The sequence below is a fragment of the Nuphar pumila genome, chromosome 7 (genome assembly GCF_984573655.1).
Source record: "Nuphar pumila chromosome 7, dmNupPumi1.hap1.1, whole genome shotgun sequence".
Lineage (NCBI taxonomy): Eukaryota > Viridiplantae > Streptophyta > Magnoliopsida > Nymphaeales > Nymphaeaceae > Nuphar > Nuphar pumila.
In genome coordinates, this window is record NC_143255.1 from 112,332,256 (window position 1) to 112,349,694 (window position 17,439).

The 17,439-nt window shown below is 36.2% G+C and overlaps 1 protein-coding gene across 1 annotated transcript; it reads left to right on the plus strand.

Annotated features, from left to right (window-relative positions):
- Positions 1 to 6,847: 6,847 nt before the first annotated feature.
- On the plus strand, positions 6,848 to 13,738 carry LOC149832962 (polygalacturonate 4-alpha-galacturonosyltransferase-like). Its single transcript, XM_090014807.1, has 9 exons — positions 6,848 to 7,320; positions 9,548 to 9,582; positions 10,385 to 10,637; positions 10,708 to 10,834; positions 10,922 to 10,965; positions 11,617 to 11,951; positions 12,049 to 12,403; positions 12,493 to 13,080; positions 13,223 to 13,738. The coding sequence occupies exons 6-9, from the start codon at positions 11,821 to 11,823 to the stop codon at positions 13,496 to 13,498; spliced, it is 1,350 nt and encodes a 449-aa protein (XP_089870933.1). The 5' UTR covers positions 6,848 to 7,320; positions 9,548 to 9,582; positions 10,385 to 10,637; positions 10,708 to 10,834; positions 10,922 to 10,965; positions 11,617 to 11,820; the 3' UTR covers positions 13,499 to 13,738.
- Positions 13,739 to 17,439: the final 3,701 nt, after the last annotated feature.

The following is a 17,439-nucleotide window of genomic DNA, read 5'->3' on the forward strand; positions in this document are numbered from 1 at the left end:
GGCCCTGAAGGTGGTGAATTAGTCATCACTCTGCTAGGGATTCATGCTGTGGTCAAATTTCCACTCATGACAACGCCAGATACACTTCAAACTAGGGCTGTCAAATTGATCAAGTTTCTCTTGTAGGGTATATGGGTAACTAAAATGTGTACCAACCAAATATGTTTACTGGCATGAATCAGGATTTTCATAGGTTTTTATACTTTTTGTTTGAAAATTTCACTGTACAGTTATGATCTAGCTGGTTGGTTTTATAGAAACAGACTCTTGGATAATCCATTTCCGATGTATAAAAGAAGGATCTTTTAAGGGTTGAAAATCAATGGCTTAGAATTTTCATAAATATTCAAGCATAAAAAATCATGTTTCTTGATCTGATTACGATGATCCAACAGTTGATTCCTAGCAAATGGACCACGTCGAATGCATAAAAACCTATGAAAGTCTTGATTCATACCATCCAACATATTTGGTTGGTAAACATATTTCAGTTTCGCTTCTCTTGTATACCCGACCCAACATGAACATTTATGTCCAAGTATGAGCATAAAAATGCCGAATGTATAAGTTTTGTCAGATATCCAGCTCGATCCAGATGACTCCGATGTTTTTTTATATGCTTTTATGTTAAAAAAAAAGACATATATTCTAATTACCATTTAAATTGTGCAGGTCAAGTTTGAGATTCCATTTTTTCTACCCGGCATAACTCGATCCCCAACCTGAGCGCTTGTTATTTGGGTGGATTTGGGCTCACCCTGATGGGTCAGGTACCTGAACCATTGACAGCCTCGCTTCAAACAATTTCTTGGTTTTACATATCCAAGAGCAAGGGATTGGGTACATTTTTTTACAAGAATGTTTGTGGGGCACCCAAAATCCGTCCATGATTTTGTCAATCTTTGAGGTCTTTTTAGACCAAAATATGGGAATATGCCTGCAAGCATCCTCTCTTCAATGGGGCTTCCAACAAACATTTCCTGTCCCACAAATCCATACACAAAAGGGACCTAACCAATGTTGTCAGTATCGGAATAGGACCTGTATCTTTTGGAGGCCCATCCTGATTCTCAAGTGAACTGTCATGAATCGGCCAAAAAATAATTAAAAAATATTATGTGTCAATGAGAACTTAGCACTTATTAAAGCCATTAAAATAATATTAAAAATAATTTAAGCTATTTTTTACATTTATTAGAAATAGCCGATTCAGATCAGTATCATATCGACTTTCTTACTGACAACACTGGACCTAACAAATAAATTAAAATGCACACGTATTCTATACTAAAAAAAAATGCAAATAGCTGCATATTGCAGCCCCACCATCCTTTGTTTACTCAATTTTCCATTATTATGGTTACAACCCACATCATTTGTCATTATTAAGGGGTTTAAATGTGCACCATGAGTCATCACCGACACTTTTGATGACCCCATGACCCATATCTTATACATCAAGTTACCAACTCACATCATTTGACTCATTGAGAGTGGCCTTTTTTCTTTTTCTTTTTTTGGGTTTTCACTGTTAGTGCAAAATAGTCCTTCCCTTCCAAACTAACCACGGTTAGGCATTGACCATGGTTACATATTAACAAAAATGACCATTATACCCTCTAAATTGTGTTCTCCCTTTTTGCAAATCAGTCCCTGCTTTATTTATTTTTTTGTAAAATGGTCCTCGATGAAGCAGAACACTCATTCTTAATCGCCTTTTGCAAATTAGTGTCTGTCATATTTGGTTTTTGCAAAATGGTCCTCTTGTGCGGGTCAATTTGCCTGTCCTTAAACGGCTGTTAACCTTAAAGACTGATTTGTAAGGGTTAATCAAAAGGCGGGGGACCAATTTGTAAAATCTCATAAGGCAGGGATTAATTTGCAAATCGCTTTAAGGTGGAGACTATTTTGCAAAAAACTTTTTTTTTGTTAAATTGACTTAAAACAACAGGTTTCTTTGCTTTATTAGAAAATACACCCAACTTCTGCCTTGTGGCAAAGGATGTACTCTGGTTGGTTTTAATTTGTGATATTCTGTCAACTTGGTGACCTTCATATAGAGCCCTTGTCAGCTGCTATGGTATAAATCATGTAACACCACCACATCATTCTTCCTAAAGTAGTTTTTAAATTGTAACTCAAGTGATCATCTAAGCAATTTCTTAAAAGGGTATGCATTTATACTCAATATTTTAAAATTGAGGTGGCTAAACAAAAAAAAATTATCACTGCTAAGGTGGTTTTACCGAATTAATATATGCACCAAAAAAATTCATTTTTTCAAATGCATTCCACACTTTTAACTTGGATGAAGTAAACAACTCCAAGAGTTCACTCCCAATAAACTTTAGTGTTCAAGTGTCCAACTTTTACAAAACAAACTATAGTCATCTTAGTTCCAAACCTTTAACTCATCTTTATACCCACTTCTTCAAACTGAATACAATTGACAAGAAGGTGATTATTTTTTTTTCTTTTTTTGATAAGCAAGCTGGGGGGTTAGGAGAAAAACAAGGCTATTAATCTTAAAAGCTCAATAATGAATATTTGTCATGTTTTAATGGTAGGAAAAGAAATTTATATTGAGCATAAACAAGAAAACAGCAGATACATTCTTTTAGGGGTGACACAAGTTTAGCTTTATAATCAGCATTATCCCAAGATTAAACCAATGGTGATAGAGGAATGGAGTACTTTGCTTAATGGTGGCAAAAGTTTAGGGTTCACTTGAAATTTGTGAAGACTATGGTGGGTATATCAATTAGTTGGTAGTATTTGAAATTGTTCATTTTTTGTGCTGATTTACATATGGCTATGCAAGATATGGCAAATTTATGTTCAGCAGCCTTTGGTTTTAAACATTTAAGGTAACTGCCTAACTTTTTGAGAAATCTGTGGATTAGCGACGACCTCAATCCGTCGTTAAACAGTTTAGCAATGGATTAACGTCAGTTTAGCGACGGATAACTTTCATCGCAAAATTATACTCGTTAATTAGCGATGAAAACTATTTGTTGTAAATTCTGTCACTAATTTATGATAAATTAGTGAGTGCCATGATTCGCCGCAAGGCTGCCGTTAATATACGAAGATTTTGGTTTTGCGACGGATTAAAATCTGTAGCAACGAACTTAACGACGAATTAAAATCCATCACAAAAACATTGGCCGATTCACATTTGCGATAGATTAATATTTGTTCCTAATCCATCGCTAAATTGAATGCCCGTAGTAAATAGCAATGAAAAATATCAGTCGCAAACAAGAAAAAAATTTTAAAAAATTTGTTTAAAACATAAATATCGAAAAAAAAATCTTGTGATACAATTTATATTTCCTGTGTATAAAAAATAAAGTACATACAAAAAATACATATAAAAGGCAACTAAAACAATTTATCGACCCACTATAATTTTTGTAAAGTTCTAATTATTTATGAGTGAATATTTATATTTTTGAAACAACAAGAAGGTACAACAAATTCAACACATGAATCTAATCATCGCCAATATTTTGTACGTCATTTTCTTCATTGTCTCGATCTGCCCCTTCAGCTCCTCTACGTTGATTATCTCCAGCAACCTACAAGAGAAAAGAAAGGTTAGTATTGATAAACAAAATATAATAAAATAAATTATATGCAATGCACCTAAATTAAGGCAATCAAAGTAACATGAAATCTAACGACATGCAATACATCACATGAAACTTTCATACCTAAGAAGCACCTTCAGACGAAGTTCTCCTATTCTAAAAAAAAATACACAACTCATTACGGACAACGTCAAAAATTGCTTCATATAAATAGTCACACATTGTGTCCTTAACAAGTTGGCGTACACCATTCCAAGAATTAGGCGGGTCAGTCGAATGCTTGGAGTTGATGCTAACAGGAGAACTCTGTGAGCCGTGATTGGAGGAAGCAACGACTGGTGAGGTGTTCATATTACTCCAAAACCTGAACACACGACCCTTTTTGGGTTCACCTGTTGCAGTCACCCATGTTGCAGGATCAAAAGGAGGATGCTGAGTGAATTCATCGTAATATCGCTCTACCATCCATTGCTCATATAACTCCTACAAAGTAATGATTATAGTATGAATTAATAATTGAGAATTACAATATTTATGATAACTTGTATATTATAATGTTTATTAATATAATAAATAAATATTGTTGCCGTTCTCGCCTTCTATGATACAAACTTTCTTGTAGTCTTACGTTTATGTGTTTCAATAAACACATCCTTATATGGCACAATGCCTCATTTTTTTGCTTTCTACGAAGTTAAATGATAAAAAAATTATTTAACAAGTTTGCAACAATACTTATAAAATTGACAATATATAGATTGATGAGTTACCATTTCCTTCGGGTGGCTCCCAAAAGTCCTAGATCCACTTATGTGTAGATGAGCATCAATCATTTTTCCTCAGTTTTGTGCAGCCTTCGCTGAGCGGTTTCAAAATTTATGCCCCACCCACTTGTCACACATTGCATCCCAAACATCTGATCTGATAGTAGGAGGTTTATGGCCCTTCCACTGTAGTGGATCATCTATCCCGCCAGATGCTTTTCTTGTTGCAGTCTTCATATTATGTAGCATGTCTGCAAATCGATTGACAGCCACCTTCTGCCACACCTTCCTCGCATCCTGCTCTTTCATCGTAATCGCGAAGCGATTCAAAGCCTACAAATATTTTTAGAAAGTTAGTAGACATGACTATAACAAAAAATTAAATATGAAACACATTAACTATGAGAAACGATTGTATATCATAAATGAGGACCACAATTTGTTCAACACCTCCTCCAGGTACTCTTTTCATTGAGTGACCGATCCTGATAGATGTTGAACTAGTGAATTCCTAATCTCGCGTATTACTTCTTGTGGCTCGAACCTCGCACTGTACATGAATTGATACACATTAACTATCAATATACAATATTTATAAGATAAGTATAGGATAAGTAAAAATAAAATACTTACGATCGATTATCGATATATACTATTTGAATGAGTCTTCTTGTATCAAACTGAGAAGACCCTGTATCGGGCATGTTCGACATGGTCGATTTTGTGAAGAAATTACCTTTAAATCAATGTTATCATCGACAAACTTTTGATATGCTGCAGGTCTGAATCAGTTTTTTTTAATAAATGTAAAAATACCAAAAAATATTTTTTCAATATTATTTTAATGGTTTTAACACACATCACATTATGATTGATACATAATAATTTTTTATGATTTTTGAGCCTGTACAAAATGATTCAGTTGAGTATCGGTATCAACCATACAGCTGAATCGGTGGCCCATTGATTCAGGGGCGATACCGATATTGACAACATCGCTTTAAATCATGTTTTCTCAACAAAAAATATGTTTTCGAGAGGCAATCAGTTCTAAAGTTTTTATGGCTACTGTTTTTTGGACTATTGAGACAATATCTAATCACGCATTGGGAACGACCCAAATGTTGATCCTCACAAAACATATCATGCAATTATATCTAGAAGATTGGATCTACCAAAAAATTAAAAAGTTAAAAAGTTAAAAAATAAAGATTTACCAAGTCATTTATACATGAAAAGGGTTGTAATAAACTTTTTCTTGATAACCCTAATGTACTAAGAATCTCTCACTTCTATATTCACATGCTGCGCGCAGGAGCGGCACAAACACACACACACACACACACATATATATATATATATATATTCCATCCCACGGCGTGATGGATGCTCAGCCTCTTTTTTGCACAAAAATGGTTTTTGTGAACAAGACTTTACGGCGCTTTTGAAGCGCCACTAATGCCTCTATGGGACACTTTTACCAGCACTTAGCAACGTTTTTGAAGTTCCACTAAAGTTTCTAGCGGAACTAGGATCTTTAGTTGCACTTCAAAAGTTTTTTTGTGCAAAAAAGACATTGAGGGTCCATCATGCCGTGCAATGGATGCTCAGCTTGAGTAACTTTGGTTTGAGCACCTAACGAGTAAGCAAGTACGCGTCACTATATATATATATATATATATATATATATATATATGAAACTGTGTTAAATGGGTTTTTCTGCTCTTTAGATGTTTTGTTTTAGTTTTTCGCAGTTTCTTTAGCACACGTGTTTTCAATAAAAAAAATTGATATTTGCAGCCTTGAAAATTTACAAAGATTTTAGACCATTGACTTTTTGAACATTGTAAAAACCCACCCATCTCTCATAATCCAACACTTCAAGAGCTAATCCCTATAAAATCAAGCACATAAATCACGTCCTAACGGTCAGAATTTAAACATAAAATGAATAAAACCTGGAAAACTCATTTAGCACATTTCATTTAGCATATTTTCATTACTCATATAGAGAAATATATATGGGTAGATATTGGCTACTATCGAAGGTACAAACCTAATGAGCTACAATATCATGATTCCTTTGCTAACCATCAAACCTTTGATCGTGCTTTTCTTATGTAAAAATGCGATCATTTGAGTTATCAAATTTTAGTACACTGTAGGCCATTGATTTTTGGACACCTTTAAAAACCTAATTACTTGTCAAAATTACATGATTCAAAACAAGTTTTCTGCTAAACAAACCATGTAGATCACATCCTTAACATTTAATCTAAAAAAAAAAAAATTAAAAAGTAATTTCTACTCATTAGTTTCGTACCTTCATTAGCAGAAAATATACCCTGTATATACAGAGAGAGTAAAGGGTGAATAAGTAATTTTAAACTTAACGTAAATTCACAATCCGTAAGGTGCCTATATGCAAATTACCCTTTTTTCGTTTGCCTCAAATGCATACTTAAGAAGGTTTCCCGAATTCTCCGAACTCCAAAGAGATAACCGAAAGTAAAAGGAGCTAATCCCTTCTTAGAGAGAGAGAGAGAGAGAGAGAGAGATGGGAAGTGAGAGCGTTTTCCGGTGGATCTGTGCCCTAATTCTTCACCCTGATCGATCTCCTCTTCGTTGATGTAGGAAATTCCGCCGCTTTGAGTCAATGTGCGATCCTGGCGATTGTAGATCTGCTATGGGATCTCCGGGAGGGGATTTTTAGGATTTTTTTGGGTTTTGTTTTTGTTTATTCAGGAGATTCATTTGTTTAGGGGAGAAAATTTTCCGTCTTTTTATGTTTTCCTTCTTGCTGCGTGCTTGAGCAATGGCATCGAGACGGGGATTGTCCGGCGTCGGCGGCCAAAGGAGCAAGGCCGCGGTTTTCCGGGTTTCGCTTGCGGTTTTTCTCGTCGTCTCCGTCATGGCGCCTCTCTGCTTCCTGGTCATCAGAGGGAAAAGCTCGGCGTCGAACGGTAGGGCTCGAAAATTTCCTGTTTTTGTGTTTTTTTTTTAATTGCTCTTTTGGTCATGCATTGTTGCGATTCTGTCTCCTTCCTTCGATTTGTTTTCGATTGATTTACTGTTTATTTGGATACAATTTAGAAATCTGGCATGTATTGATGAAATTTGGTTTAATGATGACGCGGCAACAGGGCCTAATTCTGTACGATTCACTGATCTTACTTACTTTAGCTGTAAGCAGTGAGAATTTGATTGTTTCTGAGATGATATCTTAAGAAATAGATCGTTTGCATCAATTTACCTGAAAGTAAAGTTGTGATTGGGGTGAGGTGGTTTTTGGACACTCGTGGTGTTTGTGTAGGAATTTGTTGTTTAGACTTGCAATATGTGCCCTTCATCCTTGCTCACATCTTTTCGCTTGTTCAGTTTTTTGCTTTTGCTACATTTGCAGAAAATTATGAATGGTTGCATTTAAACTTAAATTTGAAGTCAACACTTGTATATTGATTAAATGGCATTCCTTTCTCTGCAATGTTTTTTTGGTTAGAAGGAAGTGTGTGAGATGCTACAAGATTGGAACAGATTCTAATCAGCTTTTCTTCCATGTACTACATGACATTTTCTCGTATTTTTTAGTGAAGCGGAAGTTATGCACTGCAATGCAATTGTTTGTAAAGTCATGTTGAACTTGGTTTGCATATCATTCCCAATACAGCACTGTGGATCTAGTTCTGTGATCCCACTACTTATGGTGATATGAGAGATCGTTTAGACATTCTGCATGTTAGGGAGCATTGTTCTTGTTAGAAGGTTTCATTGAGGGAAAAATATTTAGTCAATATTGCAAGTTTAAGGTACAGTTTTCTTGAATTGATTTAATTAATCACTCACAATTATTGGTCTAGTTTTTGTGATTGAAAAAGATCACTGATTTAAATTGGTCTCAATAATGCATCCGTGCAGATCCACTTTTTTATGTCACTGCACAAAATTGGAATTTGGGGTTAAATTAGATGGTCAGCAAGATTAAGAATTTCCAGCCACTTACAATGGTTTGGTGCCCTACATAAAAATTATACATCTTGTCTCAATGCTTTCTTTGGACTTATTATGGATTCAAATGACCTGGAAGCATCATTGGATCATACATAATACTTGATATACTCATGTGTACGACCCAATTCTGTCTTTGCACTTCAGGATGCATCTCAATATGTAATCTTCTGTTTCTATACCTATGGCCAAAGAAAAGATCTCCTGAATCAGTTTTATATTTGATTGGCATTGATAACTTTCATCTTTAATTATAGTGGTTTAGTGCCTAGGCTGTTGCTCTACTATTTGTACATGTTGTCACTTCCCTCTGTCTGGAAAAAGAAAAAAAAAGAAATATGCCTTATTTGAATTCTTCAATCCATGGAGTTGAAGAGCTAATGGGTTATGATCCTGCATAATTTCTATAATTATGACAATTGAAGGCCTGGAATGCAAGTTGGTATGGAGGTCTTGCTGAATCATGGGAAGCATATCACACTATGAATTGAGTGTTTGATGTTGGATTGTTGTCTACAATGGACATTACTATGACTATCTTGCTTCTTTTCTTTATTATTGTGGGATGCAGCTAGTTATATGCATTATTTTGCTTTTTGGTATACAACCTAGTTCTTATTGTGTGAGAAGGCGTCAACAGATTTTCTGTGAAATTTTGCTAGCATCATGTTTTTTACTATGTTTCCAGTAGTAACAAGACACATGTTCTCCCAGCAAGTATCCCAAACTCCCAATCGTATACATCCTCACTTTTTAGTGTGTTTCTTGGGAACTGTGATTTCCATGCCATTTTCTAAACGTCTAACTCCTTCTATGCAAACAAAATTTGCTAACACATTGTGATTTCGCTTCTTTGCCAGCTGTTATGAGCATATTCTGTCGCACAACTTTTAATCTGAACCTTATTCAGGGTTTGAGAATCTGATGTTTGTCTTTTATGTGTTGTCATAACAATCTCTCTCTTGGAAACTTGGTGTATGACTTTGTTTTTTTACATCTTTATGGAGTGAAATGTTTGGGTACTTGCAAAAAGTAAAAAAGAAAACAGTTCTTTGTTCCGAGACTTCATTAGTGATCAGTCTGTGTGTATAGAGGCTAATATCTGTTTATCCTCTACTAATCTGTTTGAAATTAAGTTTTTATCCATACTAACCAATCAGGTGTTGGTGCCCTTTCATTTCTCAGGTCAGATAGATTTCCTTGCTGACCCTAATGGACAGGTAGGTTGCATTATGCATATATGTTTCAACTTTGAACAGATATGCCGGATCAGTGTTATAAAAAACGCATCTTGCCTTGAGGCGCGGCCCTCTGTGCCCCAAGGCGCAAGCTTGAGGCGTGAGGCACCAATTTTTTTTTTTTTTTTAGATTTCTAAGACATAATCAACAAGATTTTTGTAGGTTAATCTCATATATTTTCTAGTTATTTCAGTTATGTAATCAGTTTCTTAGTATATTTTAACTTTTGTTGGTTAATCTCATATATTTTCCAGTTATGTAATCAGTTTTTATATGTTACTTAAAGTAACATATAAAAGTAACTTACTTTTATATATTAATCTCATATTTTTTAGAATAATCTCATATATTTTAACTTTTGTAGGTCAATCTCATATATTTTCCAGTTATTTCAGTTATGTAATCAGTTTCTTAGTATATTTTAACTTTTGTTGGTTAATCTCATATATTTTCCAGTTATGTAATCAGTTTTTAGTTACTTTTATATGTTAATCTTATATTTTTAGTACTTATTTGAGATTTTGTATTTCTTATTGGTTGTTATTTCATCAATAAAGCATTTCTTTATTTATTTGTATTTTTAGATTTTTTTTTATAATTCTTTTAAAGTTTTCAAAAAAAAATTTGAGGTGTACGCTTTCCGCCTCGCCTCGGTTTTTGGTGGAGCGCCTCGCTATGCCTCAACGCCTTTCACAACACTGTGCCGGATAGTGAATGTAAGCTGTAAATTAACTTACTTTAAGTTGGACACTGTGCTTACTAAGCCTGATTCTATTGGTGCAGGCCTTGGACTGGAGGAAACAGCTGGCTATGCAGCACATTAAGCCCCTGTTTTCTAAAGAGGCAAGGAAATGATATTTGATTGTGTGATCATCTTGATGATATACAAGAAAACTAATCTAATTAGATATATTTTCAGGTTATTGATGTCATCACAGCCAACACAGATGACTCTGGTCCTCTGAGTCTTAATATTTTGAGACATAATGGTTTGTCTTCTTCATGGGTATATGGCGATTCAGATCATGCAGATGAGGTAAAATTTTCTATGTATGTCATCTTAGTAAGGATGACCCAACCTTTGCTAACATTTGTTTTTGGAACAGAGTCAAATACCTGACTCAATAAAGGGGATTGTATCCGTCAAGCAAGAAGATGCAGTTACTGATGGTCGTAAAGCAACTGAGCAAGTGACATCTAATACTAAAGAGATCAGAGAAGAATCTGTACCTGGTATCATTGGCCTATCATTTCTTCTGTTGTTTCTCAACAGAAATTTCTGAAATGTAACCATGATCACGCTGTCTTTCTTTACTGCAGGTGATCCCCAATCTACTTATACCCCTGCAAGATTAGCCCGAAGGGTAATGTTCTTATTATGCTTCTATGTTTTTATTGTAAGCTTTTAATTGTGTATACATGTATGTGAGTGCCTAACTTGCTATGACCAAATCTATGTCTGAGAAAAGGTAAAAACATCATCAGTTTACTGTGAGATAATTTGAAAAAAACCCAAGAAATGAACTCTCTTTAGATCTTTTGTCGGCATCATTGTGTGGATTGACATATGAAAATATGGTATGGATATTTTAATATATTTCAGAGAGGGATAGAATGCTTCCAGATACTGAAAGAGAGCATGATATTACTATTGAGAGAGCTTTTGTGTCCTCTCTTGGACCTTTACCATGTGGCCAGGAACTGATCTCTCTTGGGTAGGTTCAGGTCAGGCTGGAACCAGGCCAGAATTGAGCTGTTTTGGATTAGTTTATGTCACTTTCAGACCTGGTTCTTACTTCATAACGGGGTTGTATTTTTTGTTCTCTTTTTCATTGAGAAAACCTTTTTGCATACGTGGGTGGCCCCTTATTACCTCTTCAAGAAAGTTTTACTTTTTTGTCTGCTAAATAAACTCACAAAATGTCATAATCTCTTGATATCTTGGATGTGTTTTTATATGTATTTTTGTAAATTTGTGTGTGCAATCTTATTCTTATGAATTTGTGCTCTTATAGGTGTTGAGACAGAGACGGAGGGAGAAGAGGGCAACTGAGCTGGTACAGCAAGATAGTGAAGCTACTGTTAAGCTTGAAAATGCTGCCATTGAGCGTTCTAAAGCTGTGGACTCTGCAGTACTTGGGAAATATAGCATATGGAGGCGGGAGAATGAAAACGAAAACTCTGATACAACGGTAAGGGCTATAAGAGACCAAATAATCATGGCTAGGGTGTACGCAAGCATTGCCAAAACAAAGAACAGGAATGATCTATACGATGAGTTAATGCTTCGCCTGAAAGAGAGCCAACGGGCTTTAGGAGAGACTAGTGTTGATGCAGATCTCAATCGCAGGTGACCTTGTGACCCTTTAAACATGCACTAGGTAGATGGTATTGTGTTTTGCCTTTATATCACATGAACAACTCATTTTGTAAAATCTATATCACAGTGCAATGGAGAAGATGAAATTAATGGGTGATACATTGTCAAAAGCTAGAATACTTCATGATTGCGCATTGGTAACCCAAAGACTACGAGCAATGCTCCAATCTGCAGATGAGCAGGTGAGAAGCTTGAAGAAACAGAGCATAATTTTAAGCCAATTAGCAGCTAAGACAATTCCCAATGCAATTCATTGCTTATCCATGCGCTTGACAATTGCATATTACCTTCTTCCACCTGAGAAAAGGAAGTTTCCCAACATGGATAAACTGGAGGACCCAAATTTATACCATTATGCTCTTTTCTCTGATAATGTCTTGGCTGCATCTGTTGTTATCAACTCAACAGTCATGAATGCAAAGGTATTGAAACATAAACATCATGTTGTTTTACGTACATTACATTTTCTTGTCCCTCTCACATGTCTAGACTATCATTCACTAAATTTCAGGAACCAGAGAAGCATGTCTTTCATTTGGTAACTGACAAGCTGAACTTTGGGGCCATGAATATGTGGTTTTTGCTCAACCCACCTGGAAGTGCCACAATCCATGTTGAAAATGTTGATGAGTTCAAGTGGCTGAACTCATCATATTGTCCTGTTCTAAGGCAGCTTGAATCTGCAGCGATGAAAGCCTACTACTTCAAGGCGGATCATCCAACCACTCTTTCGGCGGGTTCTTCCAATCTCAAATACAGAAACCCAAAATATCTGTCCATGCTGAACCATCTGAGATTCTACCTCCCGCAGGTTTATCCCAAGCTAGATAAGATCTTGTTCCTTGACGATGATATTGTGGTCCAGAAAGATTTGACGCCATTATGGTCAGTTGATCTGAAAGGCAAAGTAAATGGGGCAGTGGAAACATGCGGACAGAGCTTTCACCGGTTTGACAAGTACCTGAATTTTTCAAACCCTCTCATATCCAGACATTTCAGCCCGAATGCCTGCGGATGGGCATACGGGATGAATGTTTTTGATCTGAAGGAGTGGAAGGAGAGAGACATTACTGGCATTTATCACAAATGGCAAAATATGGTGAGAACCCTGCAATTCATGCTCCATCTGTGTTAGCATTCTTTTGTTTCTCTTCTTTTTCTATCCCTTCTTATTCTTGAGTTCTAGGTTCAAGTTTGCTTTGCCTGTCTCTGATGCCATCCTTTATGCTTACTGCAACCAGAATGAGGAGAGAACATTGTGGAAGCTTGGAACACTGCCTCCTGGTCTTATAACATTTTATGGGTTGACACAGCCACTGGATAAATCATGGCATGTCTTGGGGTTGGGCTACAACCCCAGTGTGGATCGGTCGGAGATCGAGAATGCTGCTGTTGTACACTATAATGGGAACATGAAGCCCTGGCTGGAGATTGCAATGACCAAGTACAGACCATACTGGACCAAATACATCAAGTATGACCACCCTATGATCAAGATGTGCAAGCTCAGCGAGTAGTGAGGTCCATTGCCTCATTCCCTGATGAGATCGACTTGTAAAAAGCATCCTGAGATAGCTGAGGTCTTCCTTCACCTATTGCATGTGAGAATTTTTTTTTTCACCCCATTGTTTTGCCATTCACACTTGCGCCTTTTTTTTGAGCCATTGGTCACATGTACATACTAGTCAAATCTGGCAATTGTTGTGATACTTGGAAAGAATGTGTGGGAATGAACCAGCTGGGGTACTATGTTTTTCATTTTTTATTTTTTCTGGAATCATTTGAAGGTCTGTTTGAGCCAGCCAAATTTCACATCAAAGTCAGAGACTCATCTCTCATTATACAAACAAGCGGCCAAAGTCTCTGAATTTTCATCCTCATGGATAGGGGTGTCAATGGGTCGGTCCATACCAAACCCTTTTGAGGATCAGGGTTTGGTGATAAATAAGAAGGCCCGATTAGAATCCAGGTCCGAACCTGAAGGGTCCGATTAATATATGGAACAGGGTATGGTTTGTGAAATTTCATACCAATATCTGCAATTTTCAATGTAAAAATGATATAAAATATTATTTTACTGGGTATGGTTCATGTAATTCTTATAGGATGCGGGTACGGTGTCTCTTATGATGTCTCCGATTAGACCCGAGTCTGGATGTGGTACCATCATCTCAAATCAGGTTTGGGTCTGGTTCCACCTGGGTCCGAACCAAACTTCATCTGTTGACACCCCTACTCCTGGTTAATTAATGTGGGGGCAAAAATGACTTGCGCAAACAATAATCAAACACCATCTTTCTCAAATTTCAAGCGTAAAAAGAAAAACAGTTAAAATGGGTTTACATCAATGATCGGTGTGGAAATGCAATTCTGTGCTCTTGTAGGTTTTCTGCATCCGAGGTGGAGTTTGGGGAATCCAGATACCCCGGCAGGGGTTAGGCAAAGACTCCTAACACTTTAGTCTCTGTTTGGGAGACTTAGTTGGATGAGGTGGGATTCACTAAATTCCAAGCATCTCCCTTTATTGGAGTCACCGATTATAGGCCATTGATTTTTTTGACTCATAAAATCATTCCCAAGTGTCGTTATGGGATTTATCCAATAGCTGATTCCCACTAATCAAACCATGTAGATCACATTTGTAATGTTAGTTTCGTGAAAAACAAAAAATAAAAAAATACAAGTCATTTGGGCGTCATGGTGACCTGACCAGATATTATCCCCAATTTAGCGTATATCCCAATAGCCCATTCATGTAAACACAAATTAATATACTTCGTGCGTTCATGCACACACATGTATGTACATATGTAATAGTTGCCTTCTACATCATGTTAACAAGTTTACTGCAAATTGATACCCTTGACAAATTTAAAACACCTTTATGGTCCCATGAATTAATAATCACAACTAGATCATATAAGGAATAAATAACGTACTTATCTAAAATATTCATGTTCCCCTCTAAAATATTCATGGTCTGACAGTTAATTCATCAAATTTCCATGTTATTTCCATATTTATTGCGTGTATATATAGAAATTTATGGTAAATGTGCTGAAGTCCAAACCTGCTTGACAACTAATGCATACATTTACAATGCCAGTTTTGAATTTGTTAAGGGCATAAATAAGTCACCAGCCTACAAATATATAATTATATATTAAATGCTATGGCAGTTAAAGAAACTTCCACATATAATATATTTGTATATGTGTGTATGCATGTGCTTCTCAATGTCTGGATCTAGTGTTTTGATGGTTGGATCTATCCAAAGGTCAAGATAAGAGCATGATAAATTATTAGTAGATTGGTACAACAAACAGGCTCAAACTTCAATTATTATTGCACATATTATCTAAAGGCATATGGAACAATATTTTATGCAGTATTTGTATGTTCTAGTTCATTTTTCTGTATCTGTCTGCACTTGGACGTGCATTAGATAATTGTATTAGTCGTTGTGGACAGAATAAGGCACAAATGGTCATTGGAGCAATGACCATGCAATGAAATTCATGCAAACATAGGCACATTATCTTTTTTTTTTTTTTTTGAAAAAGAGAATAGGCACATTTTCAGAAAGAAGCAAATTCATGAAAACTGCATGCAGTTTTCATGAACTTCGACCATGTGTCAAAAGAATGCCCTTTGGTTTTTGAACTTTGCTTGTCCAAAGTCAGGTGACAAACCACCACCACACACACACACACACACACACACACACACACACACACACACACACACATATATATATATATATAATGAAGTTCTTCTCAGAAGTAGGTAATCTGCGGGTTGAGTTACCAACACCCAAGCTCTTAAGAAGCTTACCAGTAAAAGGCACCTGAACACATGGTGAGAGTCAAACCTAGCCTGAAAGTCTCAGCACCTTGTCTTCAGGCTGGCTACCACTTGCGCAACCTGAGCGAGTGTAAAATATGATCCTTACCTGTATATTGATTTCAAAATTATAGTAAAAAAAAATGTACAATTACATTTCCTATACAATTGGGTGCCAATCCAAGGGCTTATCATACCATATCCGGTGCGCAAAAGAATTAGCTGTACGAGCTAATTGACCAACAAAATCATCATGAAATTTGTAAACAAAATAAACTTCGCACCCATTATAAGCAAAAGCAAATAGACTGTTCTTCAGAATTAACAAAATGTGGGGTAAACAATCTATAGACAATCCATGAGCAGTGAGCTATCAGAGCCCACGAAGGTGCCCAAAAATGCAAGAGTTCTGTAGGATCCATGTCCTCCAAATGCCAATTTTGAGACAAAGAACCCACTTTTTGAGACAAAAAATTTAAATAAATTATTAGTTATTAGAAAATTAAAACAATTTAAAATACTAAAAAATGGCCGAGGTCCGAATCGTCCCTTATTGAATCGATTTTAGGCCGACACGACACGAATCAGCTTCGCCTTGATACTGGCAACACTGGTTGTGACTTGTGACAAACCGCAGTTGTCCTAGCTAGTAATACCGAGCCTGCCCTTATTTTTGTTCTTTCTACATAATTTTGTTCCTATTTTTTGTAAATTAATTTATTTTTTTGCTGATAATTTGCAGAGAAAACATGTGAAGAATAAGAAGTTTTGATTTCTCTTGAGAAACGTTGTCTGAGGGATGGGCAATGCGGCCAGCCCAGTCAAAGCCCGACCTGTCAATTGATGGCCCGGGCCAAAAGGGTATTGGGAAAACCCCAATCCACAGCCTGCCAGTCAGCCTAATGAGATTGAGCCCAGCATATTATGCTATATATTATATATTTTATGTTATATATATACACACGGGCCAACCCGGTTCTGGCCCAGCTTGGATTATATGCCTAAGCCCAGCCCGAGACAGGCTGGGCCCACTTGTCATTTTCCTGATTTAAACTTGTATCACAAGTATTACGTTTTTCTCCAAAAATACAGCTTTTCAAAATCTTGTGCTTTTTAATGCGATGTTTATGTTTTTATTAGTAATATCACAGGACAAAAACCGCCATTCGTATTTTCACATATTTTTACTTTTACTTGTTTTTGCACATATCTTTTAATCTTTGAATATACGTATATATCCCGTATTTTTTCTGACAGAAATGAGAAAACATGAAATTTTTCATTTTCTCACAAGAACGAGTGTTTTGTCTCAAGAAATCAAACAAGCCTAAAACATGCCTTATGACAGCAACTTATCCAGAAATCAGGGACATAGCTGGTACTTTGGAGCTGCACTAAACCACACAAATACCTTGACTTACCCCACTTTTCTGGATATTATGTAAAAAAAATAGTTATCCCATTTTTCGGGACAAGTGGGTGCATCCAAACACCCCACCCACATGCCAATGACTTTTGATGAGCAGTCTTATGAGACTTTCTTTCTGTCTTTTACATTAGCAAAAGGTCTGATCACTTATGAGACTATTATATCAGCCATGACCTCATAATCACC

Bases quoted from the DNA above. Each gene is read 5' to 3' on its own strand.
- LOC149832962 (XM_090014807.1), top strand. From the start codon at position 11,821: ATGGCTAGGGTGTACGCAAGCATTGCCAAAACAAAGAACAGGAATGAT. The intron at 11,952-12,048 runs GTGACCTTGTGA...TCTATATCACAG, and splicing joins GATGCAGATCTCAATCGCAG to TGCAATGGAGAAGATGAAAT. The intron at 13,081-13,222 runs GTGAGAACCCTG...TACTGCAACCAG, and splicing joins ATCACAAATGGCAAAATATG to AATGAGGAGAGAACATTGTG.